Genomic DNA, 21,506 nt, shown 5'->3' on the forward strand with positions numbered 1-21,506 from the left:
GAATATTTTTATCATACTGAATTTGCTTCGGAACCTATTGTTGCGGATCAAATTGTTGTTGAACAAATGGCTACGGAATTTTCTATGAAACAGATGGCTACGGAATTTGTTACGGAACAAGTAGTTACGGAATTTGCTACGGAACTAATGGCTACGAAATTTCCTACGGAACATATGGCTACAGAATTTGTTACGGAACAAGTAGTTACGGAATTTGCTACGAAACAAATGGCTACGGAATTTGCTACAGAACAAGTAGTTACGGAATTTGCTACGGAACAAAAAGCTACGAAATTTGCTACGGAAAAATAGTTACGGAATTCGCTATGGAATTCAAATGCAACGAAATAGATGTCGTAGAAATTGTCATAGCAAAATTGCTATGGAAATATAATTCCGTAGTTAAACAGTTTGCTACAAGAAATAAAGCTACGGAGTCTAATTGATAAATTACGTAGCAAATTCCGTAGTTATTTAGGTTTAGCTACGGAATTTCAGCTTTTTGCTACGGAATTTTTCCGTAGCTAAATTGAAATTTTCTTGTAGTGGATGTCCTTTGTAAACTTTACCAAATGCACCTTGACTAAGAAAGTTTCCTTTACTAAAATCATGGGTTGCAACTTGTAATTCGCGCAGAGAAAACCTCTTGAGTTTCCCTAGATGAACTTTGGGGTCCTCTCCATCTAAAAACATAAAAGAATCAAAAAACACATTTTCAACCAAATTATCAGGTGATCATCTTGTTAGATTTACTAATAACCTGGGAAATCTAAGAAACGGTCTTGTTGTTTTCTGAACCGCCACCAAGCGAGGGGAATAAGGATAGCAGCAGCAACAACAAATCCTCCGCCAAAAGCTATGATGCACAAGATGCCAACTGAAATTATACAATGAGAAGGCGATAATAAATAATTCCTTTACCCAAAATATGGACTTTCTGAAACGCATGTCAAACATAGTATAAGGGCTTTCCAATCGTGTCCTCACTTGTGAGACAAGTAGGACCTTAATGAATGACCACATAAACATAGATACATACAACCCATCACCACCGCCAATCCACCATGACCATACACAAGTTCATACATAAACATATAAAGGAGTGGTTGAGGTGTAAGAACCAATTTAGATACTAAGTGCAAGTGAAGACTTAAAGTTAAATTGGCGAATGAGAGATACCTGAAAGAGATGGAGAATTAGCTGGAGCCGAAACTTGTGTATTAAGGGCATTCAACCCCTCAGCTGTTGTACTCATTTGAAATTTAAGTAAGGGCCTGGCTGATCTCTAAACCATCAAAGCATTGAAGTTTTAATACTAAACACCATAATTTACATGTGATCTCTATCTATATATGTTGTATATGTCCACTATCTTCTAGTACTAGGAGGAAAAAAAACCTCATTTCCCTCATAATTCGTAGGAAATCCTTTGCTAAAGAGTTTTACCGACGGATATCCGAAGGACTTTTTCTGTAGAAAAAGGGCGAAATTTGTGACAGATTACTGATAGACCTTTCCGTCGGAAAGGTACCAGCATGATTTGTTTGTCAAGGAATACCAACGGAAATTAATAAAATAATTTTTTTTTAATTTTTAAAATCCATCGGTATTCTTTCGGAAATTACCAACTGCTTTTATTTCCGTCGTTATATTAGGGTTCCATTTTTGCCACTGTTCCGTTGGTATTATATTCGTAGGAAAAAAATCCTTTTCTAGTAGTGTTTAATTTGAAAGAAAACTACTATGAATGTGAAGATGATTTATGGAAAGAGGTTGTAGAAACCAAATATGATTAAGAAACAATCAGTTATTTAAAAAGCTAATTAAGTCCGAATCTAGTTATAGAACCCCAGCTAGCGCAGGATGAGAAGGGGGGTTCCAACCCTTTCTCCCAAGCTTAAAAGCCTGAATCCTCACCTAACTACGCAACAAGATCATGAAATACTTACAAAATACTCTTGCTTCCCTAGTGCCTTGCTAGCTAGTTGTTTGCAATATAAATTTTTCTTTCCAAAAAAAAAACCCTGCAAAATACCTGGAACTAAAAACACCGAATGCTAGCTTTACACAGCTGAAGCAAATAAAACCTATTTATAAAATTCAGAAATAAAATCAACGAACTAAAACGAAAAACCCCTCTTCATATAAGAATGTCTTGAAAGTGGTGATTCTGAAGTTATTTGTTATGGGTTTTGCTTGGTCTTGGTCTTTGCTTAGTCAGTCGAAGGTTCTACTTTTTTCTCCTAAAAAGACACTGGTTGTAGGGACAAAGTAGCGTATGAGGTGAGGCATTTAATCCATTTATTTTTCGTCAAAGGGAGTATTGACAATATAATAGATGACTCAAAAAGAACTTTAGAATTTGGACAATACCTTTAGAATATAAGAGCATAAATTGATAATAACTTGTTAACTTAATATAGACTTCCATGATTAGCTTATCACTACAAGAATAAAAGACATTAGCGGGGACACTTTTAGCGGCGACACGTAACTTTCGCATTATGTGTCGCCGCTAAAGGTGGATGTCGCCGCTAATGCCTATCGACCCCGATCCGCATCGAAATATGAGGTGAAACCTTATCCGTTGATTTTGTCCCTAATCGAAGGACTGGAAATCGATACCTTACATACCAATAGCGGCGACGGTGGCGCCACTAATACTCGAAGATTTTGACCGCCAAAGTTTCCCCCAAAGGTGTCGCCGATAATACTCAAATGACCATCAAAATTTCCCCCCAAAGATGTCGCCGCTAATACCCTTCGCAAATATAACCCCTTCAACTCATTTTTTCCTCTTCTGTGAACTCTTTTATCTCAGTCACCACTCCGGCAACAGCTCCTTCTTTTCTATTTTTCTTATTCTTTATCTTCTCCCCATGTGACATACTCGTTGGTGGTATCAGATTGTTTCAGTCCCTTGCCGAAATTTTTGAAGAGCCGAAATTGTTGAAGATCCGCCAGAATTTGTTGTTGTCTGCTAGAAATTGGCCGGAAAATTGGTCCTACTACCAAAATACCGCCAACGGTCCACCACCACTCTTCTTCGCCAGATTAAACGCCACCACATGTTCTATATATGTTTGTTTTAATTTTTATATGTAGAATGTATATTTTGTATATGTATGTGTACTTGTATGTATATCGTGTATGTATATATATATATATATATATATATATATATATATATATATATATATATATATATGTGTGTGTGTGTGTGTGTGTTTTTGTATGTGTATTATGTATGTATTTGTGTATTAGTATGTGTATCATGTCTGTATATCTATTTTTTTATATCTATTATATATGTATGTATGTGTTTTTGTATGTGTATTATGTATGTATTTGTGCATGTATGTATGTGTTTTTGGTTATATGTTTTTATAACGTTTTTATATTTTTATAACAATTTTTATAATTGTATAACGTTTGTTTTGTATACGGACGGAGCGTTTTCAAAAAACTAAAAAAAAAAGAAGAGAAAACTACGATTAGTGGCGATACTTTTAGTGGCGACGGACGGTATTAGTGGCGACGGTAAACATTAGCGGCGCCAATTGGAGCATTAACGATGAGCCAACAGCAGCGACCCTTTAGTTGTGACGCCCGTCGCCACTAATGGTCATTATTCTTGTAGTGTATATGAATGTGCACTTTCACAACTTCTAACCGGCATTGAGCTAAGCCTAAATATTCCCCTCCAATCTCTTGTAAATCATCGACATATAATTGAAGGGGTAATACATATATTATTTAGGTAAAGTGGGCGATGAGGATTTTTAAGAGAAAAGCGGTGTGTCCCGGTGGCAAATACAGGTATTTTCGACCTATTCCCAACTAGGATATCACGCAAGATATGTTACCTCGATTATTGTGAATGTGGTTTGTAGCACCCGTGTCCATGATTTGTTTGTTCGGGTCTTGAAGAGACATGGAGCTAAACATTTAGGTAAGAGTCGTAGGTTGGCTTCTCAATTCCAAACCATGCCAAAGGTGGTGCTACAAGAACCTGAGAGAGATTTCCTGAGGCTTGATATGTGAGACAGCAACGTGGGCCTAGGTTGTTTGTCGAGAAGGATCGGGGTCGAGAAAGCTCGGTGGCGACTGTCGTGGTTGTGGATCATTCCACTAGAGGGTGTTGTTGGGTCGAGGACTCCAAGTCTGGTGGAATTGGGCTGATGGAGGGAAGTAAACCCACCTATATTGTAGGGGTGGGTGTTGTGTATTGTTGCTATTGTTTCTAGGTTGTTTCCGAAATTGGTACGCTGTTGGCGATTCGTTCAGCGGTTGTTTTCCCGTTGGCTTTCATTTTATGTGGTGTAGAGAATGGCTGGTGATGATGGGTGGTCACCATGAGCCAATAGACAAGGACCCCTTGAAAATTATAATTGTTGCTCTTCCAACAATAATGGAATGTGCTTCGGTGAATGATGGAAATGGTGAGTGGTGTCGTATGATGCTTTCAATGTTATCAAAATAAGGAGAAAGACCATTGATGGTGTAAATCACAAGGTTCTTGTCAAGTACCTTGGCTTCGGGATCGAGGTTCTCGAGAAGGTGGGAAATAGACTTGATTTTGGAATAATATGTGTCAACAAGAATATCATGCATGTAGACATTATGTAGCTCGATGTCTAATTGAATTGCTTGTGAATCTTAGTTATCATGATCATTCGATGTTGAGCCACACTTTACGAGCATTCGAATCCTTCTTGAGTATATATTGAGAAGATTTTGAAAAAGAGTGGAATAAATCCATCCTTTCACCACATCATTGACTTTCTTCCACATGCATGGAGACATTCTAGACCTTGGTATCTAATTGAGTTGCTTGTGAATCTTAGTTATCACAATAAAGTCATTCGATGTTCAGCCAAACTTGACGAGCATTCGAATCCTTCTTGATTATCATGTTTAGAAGATTTTGAGAAAGAGTGGAATAAATCCATGATTTCACCACAACATCAACTTTCTTCCAATTCGGTTAAGTGGGTTTTGTGTTTAGTTCATGATATGTGACCTTATTATGTTCAATTGCATCATAGGCTTCATAATGAGTGGTGCATAATTTCTACCAAGAGTCATAATTTAACCTTTCAAGGTCAAGAACTAGGAGGACATAAGACTTGACGTTTATAACACAAAAAAACTTTTTGAATAAGGTAAGTACAACTTCCATGGGATCATAATTGCTTGAAAATAGTTTATAGTTTATGTGGTGGCAAAGGAGAGTCGTCGGTGATATAAAAGAAACATAAGGAAGATATGAGGATTTTTATAGAAGTGGCTTTGATACCATACAATTGAATGTGATCATATATTATCATTACCTTTCAAGATGCATGCATAAATACATTGGTCTAAACTATACAATGGGTTGAATACATAAAAGTAGCCTAGTGGTGGTCGTTAGCACAAGTCTAGCCTTGTAGCGCGCAAGTGTACCATCTGAATTATGCTTCTTTTTTAATAACTATATATAATTAATGATATCTTCATCTTCTAGCCTGAGAATAAGCACTCAAGTTATATTATCAATAAGATCTTGGTATTCCTCCTTTATGGATTTAGACTACTGAGTATCATTAATGTAACGCCCGCAGATTCGAGCTAGTCAATTTAGAGACAATAAGCGTCAAAAATGACTTTTTGATAGAAGACTATTTAGAGTAAATAATCTTACCCAAGTTATAGTATATGCCACAAGGGTTCTGTACATATAAAGAACGCCGAAATCCGAGTTATAACGAAGAAGTTATGACCTGTCGAAGTCTTACGGCTAAACCGGCACGGCACCGCGTAACATAAAAAGTGAATTTTAGATAAATTATTTTCTAGCCTTAGCAATCTAAACGAAAGTCGTAGTATACGTTAAACCTAGAGCATGCATAAAAAGAACGCCCAAATCTGACTTCGTATGAAGAAGTTATGATTTTTCTAAGATTTAGCATAACAGTACACAGCCCGGAATTCGAATTTTAGATCAACCAGTTTTTAGCCGACACAACCTAAGCGAGAATCGAAGATCTCATTGATAGGATGTAGCACCTGGTTCCTGGTATGTATTTTATTTGAGTATTTTGCATTTTTGGCCTGGGACTCGGCGAGTTGAAGGACCAACTCATCGAGTAGAAATGGATTTTACTCGGGATTTAGATGACAGACTCGTCGAGTCGGCTGCAGACTCGACGAGTAGGCTCTGACTGGACAAAAACCCTAATCTAAGGGTTTGCACCCTATTTAAACGTCTCATTCAGCCACCCTTCGTCCCTATTGCTTCCAGAAAACCCCCCATAGCAAACCCTAGCTGTTTGTATAAGAGCTAAGGCTTTTGTGGTGCTTCTTGGTGATTTTGAATTCAAAGGAGAAGGAAAAGCCTAGAGAAATCAAGAGGAGACCAAGGGAGTTCAAGTTGGTGCACCATTTGCAGTTCACAGAAGGTATAAAGTCGATACCTTGCTTGTTCTTTTGCTAGATCCCTTTTTGGGGAGATTTAGGGCTTTTATAAGCCATTCTTGGTAACCAACCATGATTGCAAGCATGGTTGGGGGTTGAGGCTTCAGATCTAGGTCCATGAAGGAGTTACAAGGCAGAAAAGGGTTGCTTTTGCACCCATGGAAGCCCCCATGCAACCCAAGAGTCTCTTTTAGAGCCTTTTTGACTCAAAGTCCCATGCATGCACGTAAACTTCGTAACTTTACGTGCTAGATCGAGTTTAGGGACCTAGATCTATCATTTGGACAAGAGTTGTACACCAGAAATCGAAGAAATAAGACTTGGACTGTATCGACTCGGCGAGTCCGAGGCTAGACTTCCCTTTTCTGTTATGGGTCAAAGAGACCCAGTGGAGTGCTGGAAAGGTTTTAGAGGGTCCAGGGGAGTGACCCAGCGTACTGGGCTAAGCCATAGTCCTGGAGTTCATAGGACTCGGCGAGTGCATGAACAGACTCGGCGAGTCCAAGGCAATCTCCCAACTCTTGAAGATGAACTCGACGAGTTGTTCATACAACTCGGCGAGTCGAGGTCAGTACTGGTTCTTAGGATGAGGATGGACTCGACGAGTTGTTCATACAACTCGACGAGTCGGATGAAGGTTCATTCGATGCTCGTATAGAAGGAGAACTCGTCGAGTCATTTCTAAACTCGACGAGTAGAGACGTGGATGAGGACAGTTAAAAGGTTAGGGACTCGACGAGTTGACGGCCCAACTTGGCAAGTCAGGTGTCACACCCCAAAACCAGGAACGGCGGAAACATTCTGGGGCGGAGGACGTCATGTACAGTATCACAACAATGAATAGTAGTAAACAAGCAACAACATCATTCATTGCATTAATAATATAATTTTAATACAAGTGTGTTTTGTCAAGTTATATAGACACCAAAGAATACATCAAAATGAAAGATGAGTCTTGAACGAGCTCCATCTTCTCTAAACCTTGCATCGGTACCTGTCTACTGGTGACCTGATGATACAAGTTATTTTGAAAGAGAGTATCAGCTTTATAGCTGGTGAGATCATAAGTATTTTTGTGTCTGTATTTGTATGAAAGTACTTGTAAGTATGTGCTGTGTAAGTATGCAAAAGTTTGTGAATGTTTGTAAAATGTTTGACTCTCCTAGAAAACCCTATGTTTCCTACTAAAAGTAGCCTTCTACCAAGGCATCTAGTGTCTGCGTGTGTGTCTCTTGTAAGAGTATGTATTTTCCCAATCTGACTATCATTTACCAAAAATATAGTTTTACATTACTGTATATTGTGTGAAGATCACAAAGTGAATGCAATGTGAAAATGAAATAGTACTGTAGTGTTGTATTAAGTAACTACTGCTGTACTAACTACCTTAAACCAATTGTAATTTAAAGTACCATGTGATCGGCCTGTATCCTGCTACCGACTCTATAGAAAAACGACAATGTAAGACGTCGTAAGAAATGACGTTTGGCACCCGTAGACTTGCAAGTCCCACTGTAGCGAGCAGCAAGGTGTAGGATAGTCAATCCAGTATAGATCTATACACAAACTCATACGCTCCCCAATTAAGGAGATTCTGGATACAAAACGGTCATGGCAGGTGATGCCATGCCCCGTTATGTGGCTAACATAATTGAAGAAATGTATATGTAATGTATGTGCTAGCTGTATTGTATGTTCTCCCTCTGTCTAGCCTGTATTGTAATGTATTGTGTGTACTAGATGTATTGTGTGTTCTCTCTCTATCTAGCATGTATTGTAATGTACTGTGTGTACTAGCTGTATTGTGTGTTCTCTCTATCTAGCATGTATTGTAATGTACTGTGTACTACCTGTATTGTGTGTTCTCTCTCTATCTAGCATGTATTGACTCATGTATGAACTGACTCATTGTATGTTTCATTGTTCTAGTAGTATTAATAAATCCCTAAACTATACGTATTATAGCTTACTAGTAATATGTTTTTCATGTATGAACATGTTTGTATACCCTTGCTACCCAAGGCTATTGAATAGAAAGAAGGAACTTTTATATCTATATACATATACATAATATATAACTAGGATTCAAACGACCTTCGGACAAATAGCCGATACCCTAAGTCCACAACCAAACGAGGAACAGGAGGTAAGGTGAGTTATCAGTCCTAAGTCCTTTCAATCCTACTTATATAACTATATCTATAAAGATATACATTTAACAGAATATAAGTGTAAAAGATTTGAAGTAAAAGTATTTGACATGTAAAAGAGTTTGATAAAACCATTTGATATGTAAAAGAGTTTGTAAAACAGTTTGAAGTAAAACAGTTTGGTAAAACAGTTTGAAGTAAAACAGTTTGAAAAGTAAGAAATCCACTTGTTTGGTAGTTATTAATCACATGTGATTGATATAATAACTATGATAGATCAACTTGTATCCCCCCCCCCCATAAAAGCATTTAAAAACATTTTAAAAGGTTAATTAAGGGGTATGAACTCACCTGTAGTGAGTGGTTTGGATGAACGGAATGTATAGGATGTTAGGTGTCAAGTGAAGACTTGAGCACACACAAGGATCCTAGTTAACATATAATGACACATATATGTATCCAATTAGTTATAAAACAACTAATTAACCAAGTTAAGACATCCTAAGACATGTAAAATACTTGATTTAAGTGCTATAAGTCCTAAGGATTTCATCTAAGGGTGGTAGGACATTGCTATTGAGTTTAGGGTTCAAGGGTAAACTCCTTTGGAGTTTACGGTTTTGTGACCATCAACCTTGGAGTTTACGGTCGTAAACCCATGAGTTTACGGCCGTAAACTCATGTCACTTCTCCCATTTTGTGTTTTGAAGCTTTTCAAGTCATAAGGAAGCATCCTACTTCAAGTATAAGCCTTAGGAAGTGTTTGTGGCATCATTTCACTCCTAAATGGAGTTTACGGCCCATGGACCACTTCTCCATGTGTTTACGGCCGTAAACCCCCATGGTTTATGGTATTTTTGATGTTTTAAGTCCTAAGCACATCAAGGATGAGATCCAAACTAGTTTACAAGGCTTGGTAGGGACTAGGGCACACTTTGGCCCCTTTATTAGGGTTTACGGTCCAAGAACATCTTGGACCGTAAACACCTTTGATCTAGTGTTTCCTTGTGATTTCTAGATGTTTTAGAAGTGTATCAAGTCTTATAACAAGCCAAAGTAAGAGTACTTACTATGTAGAAGCTTGAAAAGGTGCTAGAAGTCCAAGAACACTAGTGTGTGTTCTTGGTGTTCTTGGTGAAACTAAGAACACTTGAAGATCTACACAAATGGAATGATTTCATGGATGAAATCATGTAAGATCACTAGATTAGGGTAGATATCAACTAAAAAAGGAAGAAAACACTTACTTTCTTGAAGATTTTTGAAGAACTCTGGATGATACTTGAGAGAGAATTGGTTCTACACTTGGAAGTGTGAAAAAAAGTTAAAAATAAGCTAAGTGTCACTTATATAGTCATTAGGGTTTACGGCCCTAATTCCATTTAGGCCGTAAACTCCAAACACTTGGAGGTTTTGGAACTTTATTGATGCACAATAAACCCTAGGGCATCCTCTCTCCTGTTATCTCCTGAAGTACTAACTTAAAAACACTCAAACTTATTCCAAAAAGCTTGAAAGTTAGCAGAAATAGTTCTGACTTCTATTGGATTGCATGGTTGTACAGAATAGAAATTTCGGGTTGTCACATCAGGTCAACTGGAAGTTCACTTTGACTTTGACTTTGACTTGGACTTGGTCAGGGGTAAAATAGTCATTTTACCCTAAGAGTATATATCAGATTCTGACTGAGCGTTTTGTGGGGATTATAGCCGGAGGATTTCCGGAGCAGCAGCAGACAGAGATTTCCCCGCACAGATTATCAGCAGCTACTCGTAAGAGGTGAGTTACCTTCCAGTAGCGGTGGGTCTACGGCCACAATGCCGGCCCACCAGTAGGAGTTGTATGTTGGATGATTGTCTTTGTGATATCATCCAGGTTTGCTACTACCTGATATGTTATATGCTAGCATGATATGTTATATGTGATAGTAGTAGAGTTCGGTTGTTAGGACCGAAGGGTAGGTCGGGCACCCCAGATATGTCTGACAGTATGTGATGATATGTTGATATGCTGGCATGATATGTTATATGTGATAGTGGTAGTAGGAAGGGAATAGTCCCCAAGTTCGGTTGTTAAGACCAAAGGGTAGTTCGGGCACCCCAGATATGTCTGATAGTATGTCAGTGTTATGATATATGTGAAAGTAGCAATAAGGGGTGGAATAGTCCCCGAGGTTCGGTTGTTAGGACCGACGGGTAGGTCAGCACCCCAGAATGGCTCGACACCGGTAGGTCAGCACCCCATAATGGCTTGACACGGGTAGGTCGGCACCCCAGAATGGCCGTACAGGTAGGTCGGCACCCCAGAATGGCCGGACCGGGTAGGTCGGGCACCCCAGAATTGTCCGGCAGTATGTGTGCTATATGATTGTATGGTATGTGGTATGATGGGGGAAACTCACTAAGCTTCGTGCTTACAGTTTATAGTTTTGGTTTCAGGTACCTCTTCAGCGAAGGGGAAGGAGCTGGCGCGGTAGTAGCACATCATACACACTCGCATTGATTTTCCGCACTTGAGATATTCTGGGATTGTACTCTGACATGATGCTATTTTATGACTTGGGTTCTCAGACATGATATATTGATTTACGGAATGATATATTTTATGTGGTTTTCTTATAAATGCTTTTATAATCAGTTAATTAAAATGAAATTTTTGGACTCGAAATTTGGGACGTTACAAGTTGGTATCAGAGCCCTGGTTTGAGGGATTCGGACACACCCTTGGGGGTGTCTGGACTCAAATCGAGGGATTAAAAGCTTTTTACAAGAAAATGGTTTTCTAAAAGATAAGTTAAAGGAGTTTTGAGAAAGAACGAAGTGTGTGATGTGCGCGACCGGCCGAGCTTAAGTAAGTATTCCCCAAAGTACCCATACAAGTTTATGTTATGTTTATCAGCTTCAGTAGAACAGCATGCTAGAATAGGACTAAGGATCTAGGAATGATGCCATATGTGCCTGCTTTATGTGTTTCCGCTTATAAGAATTGCATGCTAGTATTGAATAGACAGCAGTAGGATAGCCTGTTTAGGTTATACCTGATAGTATGAGTTTAGCATTGTATGCTAGTACAGTTTCCTGTTATGAGGATAGGATTGCTTGAGATCGTTCCCTTTGTCTGAATGTTGCACGCTTTGTGCTATGTGGGGCTCTGAGTGATGGGAGTTAGCCATTAGGTGGATACGTCACGTCACATGTGATCAGGGTTGAATAATCTCAGAGTGCTGGACTTGGCCCTATTGCGCAGCTCTTGTCTGAGTCTAACCGTTGTAGGGACGAGTCTTGTACTCGAAGGATTATCTGAGCCTCGTCACATGTGATGGTATTCAGGTGATGACTAATTGACATTACGAGGAGGCCTTCAGCAGCTGAGGACTGGTTTAGGTAGAGTCAGAGATTTCCCTAGGGCAAGCCCAGGATGAGAGTAGCAGAGATCAGTAGTAGTAGAAGGGACTTGGTGGAGTCGAGGCGGTTCTTGAGGAGAGTACGGATAGATGTGGAAGGTAGTATGGGCCCGTACTACTGAAAGCAGAGGATTCGTACTTGAATCGAGGAAGGCTGAGGCAAGACCAGGGAACTTGTGTTGGGTGTGATCCCTCTAGATGTATCAGTATCACTGACGGTTGTCATTATGTATTGCAGAATGGTGGTACTACGTCCGAGGCCAGCAGTTGGCAGCTCAGGAGAGGGATCGGGTTCGGGCTCAGGTTCCGAACCAGTGGATGAGAGGCTACACGAGTTCATCGCATCCGAGATCACTAGAGGCATCCTTGATGCGACCCCGGTCATCTTTGGGTCGATCAAGGAAGGGATTGTCGAGCTGGTGGAGGATCGCCTCCGGGCGTTCAGGAGCCACATGGCGACCAGCCAGTCGGGATCACGCACACTGTCCTTTAAGGACTTCAGGGGCAGTGGTGCGCCGGATTTCCATGGGGCGAAGGACCCCATTGTGGCCACACGGTGGATTACAGACATTGAGTCTGCACAGTTGACCAGCTTCTGCCCCGACGGGTCGAAGGTGAGATATGCAGCAGGGTGCTTGAGAGACAGGGCCAGAGATTGGTGGGAGTCGGTTGGTGACTCTCTGGGAGCCTCAGCTGTTGAGGCTATGACATGGCCGGACTTTGTGACCCGGTTCAGGAGTGAGTTCGCGCCAGCTGTGGAGCTTCAGCAGCTGGCCAGGGAGTTTTTGGATATGAGACAGACTACGGAGACTGTGGCGGAGATCACCACCAAGTTCCGGGAGAGGGCGTTACTGGTGCCCCAGTATGCGGGAGATGAGGATATGAGGAGGACCCGCTACCATGACATGCTACGAGCTGACATTCGGGAGCATGTTAGTTTTTCAGCTTGCCCTACCCTGGATTCCATGATTGCCAGAGCAAGGGAGAGGGAGATTGATCTGGAGCATATCCGGAAGAGGAAGGTAGAGGAGGGACAGACGACTGGGGCTTCGAGGAAGAAGCCCAAGGGATCAGATGGTAGGCCGAAAGGCCAGTCAGGACAGGGCCGCTGCAGGAAATGCGGCAGGCCACACGAGGGGGCGTGTAGGTTGGGATCGTCGGGCTGCTACAAGTGCGGCAAGACGGGGCACTTCAGCAGGGATTGTACCGCCCCTGCACCCACTATTCTGACATCTGAGTTGCTGTGTTTCCACTGTAACCAGAGGGGCCACAAGAAGGCCAATTGCCCCCAGTTGACAGCAGCAGCGCCAGTGAAGGCGCCAGCTCCAACGACCCTGCGGATTACTGATGGCCGGCAGGGCAAGGGAGAGGCTCCAGTGGTGAGGAGCCGGGCTTTCCAGTTGACTACCGAGGAGGCACGCGTCGCACCCGATGTGGTGACGGGTATGATTCTTTCCCTCTGATCTGTTTATATGATGTTTATGATATTGATATATGCTCTGTATGTACATATTAGGATCGTTCCATGTGAACGGTATTCCGGTACAGGTGTTGTTTGATTCAGGTGCCACTCGATCTTTTGTTTCTCTTGTGCTCAGCAAGAGGTTTTTTGAGTCTTCGGGCAGGTTCGATTACTCTTTAGAGGTAGAGATTTCCGACGATCGATCGGTGCGAGCATCAGCAGTTTTCCGAGATTGTGTGCTGAGGTTATTCGAGGAGCGATACCTGGTAGACTTGATTCCCATTCCGTTGCATGGGAACAAGGTGATTATAGGCATGGACTGGTTGAGACCTAATGGGGCGATGATAGATTGTGCACAATAGTTAGTTGCGGGTCAGGACCCCAGGTGGGGGAGATTTGGTGATCCACGGCGAGAGACCGCAGCGCGGACCCACCGTGTGTTTAGCAGCAAGGGCTAGGCGCTACCTTCAGCAGGGTTGTGCTGGTATGTCGCCTATGTCACGGATACTCGGGAGGCGGGTAAGGTGATAGTGGGCGATGTTCCAGTGGTGCGAGACTACGCAGATGTGTTCCCAGAGGAGCTTCCTGGGATACCCCCGGAGCGGCAGGTGGAGTTCAGGATCGACCTTGTCCCTGGTGCGGCTCCGATAGCCAGGGCACCGTATCGGTTGGCTCCTCCCGAGATGCAGGAGTTGTCTACACAGCTGCAGGAGCTGTTAGACAAAGGATTCATTAGACCGAGCAGTTCACCCTAGGGAGCCCCGATTCTGTTTGTGAAAAAGAAGGACGGGTCGCATCGGATGTGTATAGATTATAAGGAGCTGAATAAGGTAACGGTGAAGAACCGTTACCCACTCCCGAGGATTGATGACCTCTTTGACCAGCTACAGGGAGCATCTTGGTTCTCCAAGATTGATTTACGTTCAGGGTATCATCAGATGAGGGTCAGAGAGGAGGATGTGCAGAAGACTGCGTTTCGGACGCGTTTTGGCCACTATGAGTTCGTGGTGATGCCTTTCGGGCTCACCAATGCTCCTGCCGCGTTCATGGACCTCATGAACCGTGTGTGTAGACTGATGCTGGATCGGTCAGTGATAGTTTTCATCGATGATATCCTGGTTTACTCCAAGACACAGGAGGAGCATGAGGAGCATCTGCGAGAGGTGTTGGGGACTCTATGGAGGGAGAGCTTGTACGCCAAGTTCTCCAAGTGCGAGTTCTGGTTGCGCGAGGTGCAGTTCCTTGGGCACCTTGTCAACCAGAACGGTATTTTGGTCGACCAGGCCAAGGTAGAGGCTGTGATGAGATGGGAGGTTCCGAAGTCTCCATCCGAGATTCGGAGTTTCTTGGGATTAGCTGGCTATTATCGAAGATTCATCCAGGACTTCTCCAAGATAGTCGTACCTTTGACACGGTTAACGAAGAAAGCCGTAGTTTTCCGTTGGGGGCCTGAGCAGCAGGCGGCGTTCGAGACACTGAGACAGAGGTTGTGCGAGGCGCCAATCTTAGCCCTGCCAAAGGGCGTAGAGGATTTTGTTGTGTACTGCGACGCGTCTATTTCGGGTTTGGGCGCGGTATTGATGCAGAGGGGGCATGTCATCGCCTACGCTTCGAGGCAGCTGAAGCCTCACGAGGCGAATTATCCGACGCATGATTTGGAGTTGGGGGATGTTGTGTTCGCCCTCAAGATTTGGCGTCATTACCTATATGGGGTCCGTTGTACCATTTACACGGACCACAAGAGTTTGAGGTACCTCATGGATCAGCCGAATCTGAACATGAGGCAGCATCGGTGGTTGGATGTGGTGAAGAATTATGATTGCGAGATCCTTTACCACCCGGGGAAGGCCAATGTGGTGGCAGACGCGCTTAGCCGCAAGGCGGCGCCGATCCGGGATATCTGCATGCGGATGACCGTGGTGACTCCGCTGCTGGAGCAGATCCGAGAGGCCCAGCATGAGGCTATGAAGGAGGAACATCGGAAGAGCGAGCGTATAGTAGGTCAGGTTTCCTCCTTCGACTATGATAGCCGAGGGTTATTGACACTACACCGCAGGGTGTGGGTTCCATACCACGGGGGTGTGCGCCAGGTTCTGATGGAGGAGGCGCACAAATCCTGATTCTCCATTCATCCCAGGGCGACGAAGATGTATAGAGACCTTCGTCTTGACTATTGGTGGCCCTGCATGAAGCGGGATGTAGCATGGTATGTGGAGCGGTGCTTGACCTGCAGGAAGGTCAAGGCCGAGCACCAGAGGCCACACGGCAAGACGCAGCCGTTGGATATTCCCATGTGGAAGTGGGAAGATATCACTATGGACTTCATCACCAAACTTCCCAGGACCGCGCGGAGAGTGGATTCCATATGGGTCATCGTGGATCGGTTGACCAAGAGTGCCCATTTTATACCAATCCAGGAGAGTATATCGGCCGAGAAGCTGGCCGACATCTACATTCGGGAGGTGGTGGCTCGGCATGGAGTGCCAGTCTCCGTGATTTCTGACAGGGATGTGAGGTTTACTTCCAGATTTTGGAAGAAATTCCACGACGAGTTGGGTACTCGTCTGCACTTTAGCACTGCATTTCACCCGCAGACTGATGGTCAGAGCGAGCGGACCATCCAGACTTTGGAGGATATGTTGCGGGCATGTGTGCTAGACTTCGGTGGTAGCTGGGATACTTACCTCTCATTGGCTGGGTTCTCGTATAACAACAGCTATCACGCGAGTATCGATCGTCCTCCCTTCGAGATGTTGTACGGGAGGAAGTGCAGGACCCCGATATGCTGGGGTGAGGTTGGGCAGAGGGTCATGGGGAGCACCGAAGTGGTGCTCAAGACGACGGAGAGGATTTAGCAGGTCCGAAGCAGGCTTCAGACTACTCAGAGTCGGCAGAAAAGTTATGCCGACAAGCACCGATCAGACCTGGAGTTCCAGGTCGAGGATATGGTTCTCCTGAAGGTGTCTCCATGGAAAGGCGTCATCCGATTCAGGAAACGGGGCAAGTTAGGCCCCAGGTACATTGGACCGTTCAGGGTTTTAGCCCGGGTGGGTAAGGTGGCGTATAGGTTGTACCTACCAGCCGAGCTCAGTCAGATCCACAGCACATTCCACGTATCCCAGCTGCGGAAGTGCCTGGTGGACGACCCAGCAGTGGTACCCTTAGAGGATATTCAGGTCGATGACAGTCTGAATTACATTGAGCGACCTGTAGCAATCCTCGACCGGAAGTCGAAGGATCTGAGTAACAAGAGGGTGGAGCTCGTGAAGGTGCAGTGGCAACACCGGAAGGGCTCGGAATGGATCAGAGAGCCGGAGGATGAGATGATGGAGCATTACCCAGAGCTATTCCAGGATCGAGTAGCGGACTTCGAGGACGAAGTCTAAAATAAGTGGGGGAGATTTGTAGCACCTGGTTCCTGGTATGTATTTTATTTGAGTATTTTGCATTTTTGGCCTGGGACTCGGCGAGTTGAATGACCAACTCGTCGAGTAGAAACGGATTTTACTCAGGATTTAGATGACGGACTCGTCGAGTCGGCTGCAGACTCGACGAGTAGGCTCTGACTGGACAAAAACCCTAATCTAAGGGTTTGCACCCTATTTAAACGTCTCATTCAGCCACCCTTCGTCCCTATTGCTTCCAGAAAACCCCCCATAGCAAACCCTAGCTGTTTGTATAAGAGCTAAGGCTTTTATGGTGCTTCTTGGTGATTTTGAATTCAAAGGAGAAGGAAAAGCCTAGAGGAATCAAGAGGAGACCAAGGGAGTTCAAGTTGGTGCACCATTTGCAGTTCACAGAAGGTATAAAGTCGATACCTTGCTTGTTCTTTTGCTAGATCCCTTTTTGGGGAGATTTAGGGCTTTTATAAGCCATTCTTGATAACCAACCATGATTGCAAGCATGGTTGGGGGTTGAGGCTTCGGATCTAGGTCCATGAAGGAGTTACAAGGCAGAAAAGGGTTGCTTTTGCACCCATGGAAGCCCCCATGCAACTCAAGAGTCTCTTTTAGAGCCTTTTTGACTCAAAGTCCCATGCATGCACGTAAAGTTCGTAACTTTACGAGCTAGATCGAGTTTAGGGACCTAGATCTATCATTTGGACAAGAGTTGTACACCAGAAATCGAAGAAATAAGACTTGGACTGTATCGACTCGGCGAGTCGTTCTTGGGACTCGGCGAGTCCGAGGCTAGACTTCCCTTTTCTGTTATGGGTCAAAGAGACCCAGTGGAGTGCTGGAAAGGTTTTAGAGGGTCCAGGGGAGTGACCCAGCGTACTGGGCTAAGCCATAGTCCTGGAGTTCATAGGACTCGGCGAGTGCATGAACAGACTCGGCGAGTCCAAGGCAATCTCCCAACTCTTGAAGATGAACTCGACGAGTTGTTCATACAACTCGGAGAGTCGAGGTCAGGACTGGTTCTTAGGATGAGGATGGACTCAACGAGTTGTTCATACAACTCGACGAGTCGGATGAAGGTTCATTCGATGCTCGTATAGAAGGAGAACTCGTCGAGTCATTTCTAAACTCGACGAGTACAGACGTGGATGAGGACAGTTAAAAGGTTAGGGACTCGACGAGTTGACGGCCCAACTCGGCGAGTCGGGTCAACTGGAAGTTGACTTTGACTTTGACTTTGACTTGGACTTGGTCAAGGGTAAAATAGTCATTTTACCCTAAGAGTATATATCAGATTCTGACTGAGCGTTTTGTGGGGATTATAGCCGGAGGATTTCCGGAGCAGCAGCAGACAGAGATTTCCCCGCACAGATTATCAGCAGCTACTCGTAAGAGGTGAGTTACCTTCCAGTAGCAGTGGGTCTACGGCCACAATGTCGGCCCACCAGTAGGAGTTGTATGTTGGATGATTATGTTTGTGATATCATCCAGGTTTGCTACTACCTGATATGTTATATGCTAGCATGATATGTTATATGTGATAGTAGTAGAGTTCGGTTGTTAGGACCGAAGGGTAGGTCGGGCACCCCAGATATGTCTGACAGTATGTGATGATATGTTGATATGCTGGCATGATATGTTATATGTGATAGTGGTAGTAGGAAGGGAATAGTCCCCAAGTTCGGTTGTTAAGACCGAAGGGTAGTTCGGACACCCCAGATATGTCTGATAGTATGTCTGTGTTATGATATATGTGAAAGTAGCAATAAGGGGTGGAATAGTCCCCGAGGTTCGGTTGTTAGGACCGACGGGTAGGTCAGCACCCCATAATGGCTCGACACCGATAGGTCAGCACCCCAGAATGGCCGTACGGGTAGGCCGGCACCCCAGAATGGCCGTACCGGGTAGGTCGGGCACCCCAGAATTGCCCGGCAGTATGTGTGCTATATGATTGTATGGTATGTGGTATGATGGGGGAAACTCACTAAGCTTCGTGCTTACAGTTTATAGTTTTGGTTTCAGGTACCTCTTCAGCGAAGGGGAAGGAGTTGGCGGGGTAGTAGCACATCATACACACTCGCATTGATTTTCCGCACTTGAGATATTCTGGGATTGTACTCTGACATGATGCTATTTTATGACTTGGGTTCTCAGACATGATATACTGATTTACGGAATGATATATTTTATGTGGTTTTCTTATAAATGCTTTTATAATCAGTTAATTAAAATGAAATTTTTGGACTCGAAATTTGGGACGTTACATAGGAGCTCAATGATAAAAAGACAGCTGAAAACGGATGTCGGTTGACAAAGTTATGAATTTTTAACAGATTTTACCTATACATGCATGTTAATATAACTTTAAAAATAAAGTCAAAATTATCCGACAGGGTCTAAAGGAAAGTTGTAGATCATGTTGCTGCCTACGTGTGGATATAAAGAACATCAAAAACGGAACTCGCATGCAAAAGTTACAGATTTTAAAAGATAATTAGTTTTTTGAGTGATCTGCGAGTGACACATGACACAAATCCTGACCATTTCTTCCTCCCCACGCCTTGACACCAGATGGTGACACTTGTCACTCTACTCTACGAGTTAGAGGCCCTGAACTCGGTGAGTTGGTCCAAATCCCAGCCTATAAATAGAGGCGCAAATCTATCATTTCTTCACACCATTCTCAACCCTTCTCTCCCAACACCCCCCCCCCCCAAACCCTCAAGTCTTTTCCCTAGCACTTCCTAAGTGTTAGAGGCGAGTCCTGGAGCGCTATAAGGTTCCAAGAAGACAAGCTTTCGGCTCAGAAGTTTTGCCCCCGTAGAACCCGGTTCCTAGCCAAACCACTGGTAAATGAGTTATGCTTACCCTTCTTTAAGTAGAACTTATGTTTAAGTTTAATATCATTATTATAAACTTATAAACAATATTTATATTATAAAATATAATATACAAAGTGTTAGTATAATATCTTTTAACTACTCGTAGTACGGGGAATCTGGTTTGAAGGGCCGCATAGGGTTGTTGGATTTCAGAAGTGTTATAATGCCAAAATGGTCCTGCCATCCGGTGTTTCATGTCTGGCCTCTGTATGCACATATTGGTTGAAAAGTATTGTTTAACACTTATAAAACAGTATCGCTCGTAAATAATCGCTATAAATATTAGACTAAATACTAGCGGTAAAGATACTAGGTTTCGCTAAAGGAAAATAGAATTGTTAGAAACGAAGCGCTGCCCGAGTTTGGAATCATCATTTTAACAAGTGAGTGCATAGTCCCTTTCATGAACATGATTTTAATACAAGTATTGATTAAAATATTAAATATATGTTTGTGTGTGAAATATTTGACATTGCCTGAAATACGTGTTAAGAGCATATTTGATCATATATGATGATTTAGGATACAGAGTAAACCTGAATTAATTAAGAAGAATATTGGGTGGTATCTCCTTATAAGTACGAGTGAGATATAGACGGAGGGTAGAACTTTAAAACTTGTCATTGATCCGAGAGCAAGGATTAGACTTAGTCATTTGTCCTTAGTCCGAGAGTATGGAGAGGACATACTTATTTCTCATTAATCTGGGAGCATGGATTAGACATAGTCAATTGTCTCTAGTCCGGGAGTATGGAATGGGCATCGTTATTGATCTGGGAGCATGGATTAGACATACCTGATCCGGGAGTATGGATTAGGTAAAGAGGTTAATTTTAGATCCGGGAGTATGGATTAGGTAAAGAGGTTAATTTTAGATCCGGGAGTATGGATTAGGTAGAGAGGTTAATTTTAGATCTCTGAGTATGGATTAGGTAAAGAAGTTATTTTTAGATCTGGGAGTATAGATTAGGTACAAAGGTTAATTTTAGATCCGGGAGTATGGATTAGGTAAAGAGGTTAATTTTAGATCCTAGAGTATAGATCGTGTCGTTGTAAGGATCAACGGGATGGGGTAAAATTTGCTTATATGTGGTGAAATTATATACGTTGTGAGTTCTAAAACATATATATATATATATATATATATATATATATATATATATATATATACACACACACATATGATATAACATTGTGGGAATGAAATCCCTATGTACTCACCAGGTTTTCCAACCTGACCCACTCAGTTTATTTGTATCACGGGTGTCGATACGAAGCTACATTACACTGAGAGATTAAAAGAGATGTAGATCACTAGTGTAAATGAATGTAAGGTCTGTTTATGCTTATGGTTTTGTATTGACAATGACATCCCAAAGTTTTAATATAAAAAAAATACATTTCTTCGGAAATGCTTTGATAATATGTTTATCATGTTATTCTGGGAACAAATTTCGTAATATTATTCTTTAAAAATGAATACTCTGATTTTCAAAAAAGCATAAATAAAGTTTTTAAAATGACTGTGAATTTGGGGATGTCACAGTTGGTATCAGAGCATTAGTTTAAGCGAACTAGGAATTTGTACGATTTGTAGACATAAACTTAGAATGCTAAGCGATGATTGTGAGATGAGTGTCTACTACGTTTTAGACAGGAGCACTAGCTTATTTTAGGAAAGATGCCTAAATTGCTATTATGTGCTAAATGATTTATGTTATAGTTATAAAGATGCCTTATATGCAATTAATT

General features: G+C 42.7%; 1 protein-coding gene across 1 annotated transcript; it reads right to left on the reverse strand.

Moving 5' to 3' along the window:
* Positions 1-359: 359 nt before the first annotated feature.
* Positions 360-2,135, reverse strand: LOC145136818 (LRR receptor kinase SERK2-like). Its single transcript, XM_079070933.1, has 4 exons — positions 2,036-2,135; positions 1,180-1,285; positions 761-877; positions 360-683 (listed from the first exon to the last, which is right to left on the reverse strand). Exons 2-4 carry the CDS (start codon positions 1,253-1,255, stop codon positions 481-483), a joined length of 396 nt encoding a protein of 131 aa, XP_078927059.1. The 5' UTR covers positions 1,256-1,285; positions 2,036-2,135; the 3' UTR covers positions 360-480.
* Positions 2,136-21,506: the final 19,371 nt, after the last annotated feature.

The sequence above is a fragment of the Lactuca virosa genome, chromosome 9, assembly GCF_052849685.1.
Source record: "Lactuca virosa cultivar CGN04683 chromosome 9, Lactuca_virosa_CGN04683_v6, whole genome shotgun sequence".
NCBI classification, from domain to species: Eukaryota; Viridiplantae; Streptophyta; class Magnoliopsida; order Asterales; family Asteraceae; genus Lactuca; species Lactuca virosa.

Excerpts from the sequence above, each read along its gene's own strand:
- LOC145136818 (XM_079070933.1), bottom strand. The coding sequence starts at position 1,255 with ATGAGTACAACAGCTGAGGGGTTGAATGCCCTTAATACACAAGTTTCG. Across the intron at positions 878-1,179 it reads TAATTCTCCATCTCTTTCAG|TTGGCATCTTGTGCATCATA; the intron begins GTATCTCTCATT and ends GTATAATTTCAG. Across the intron at positions 684-760 it reads CCGTTTCTTAGATTTCCCAG|ATGGAGAGGACCCCAAAGTT; the intron begins GTTATTAGTAAA and ends TTATGTTTTTAG.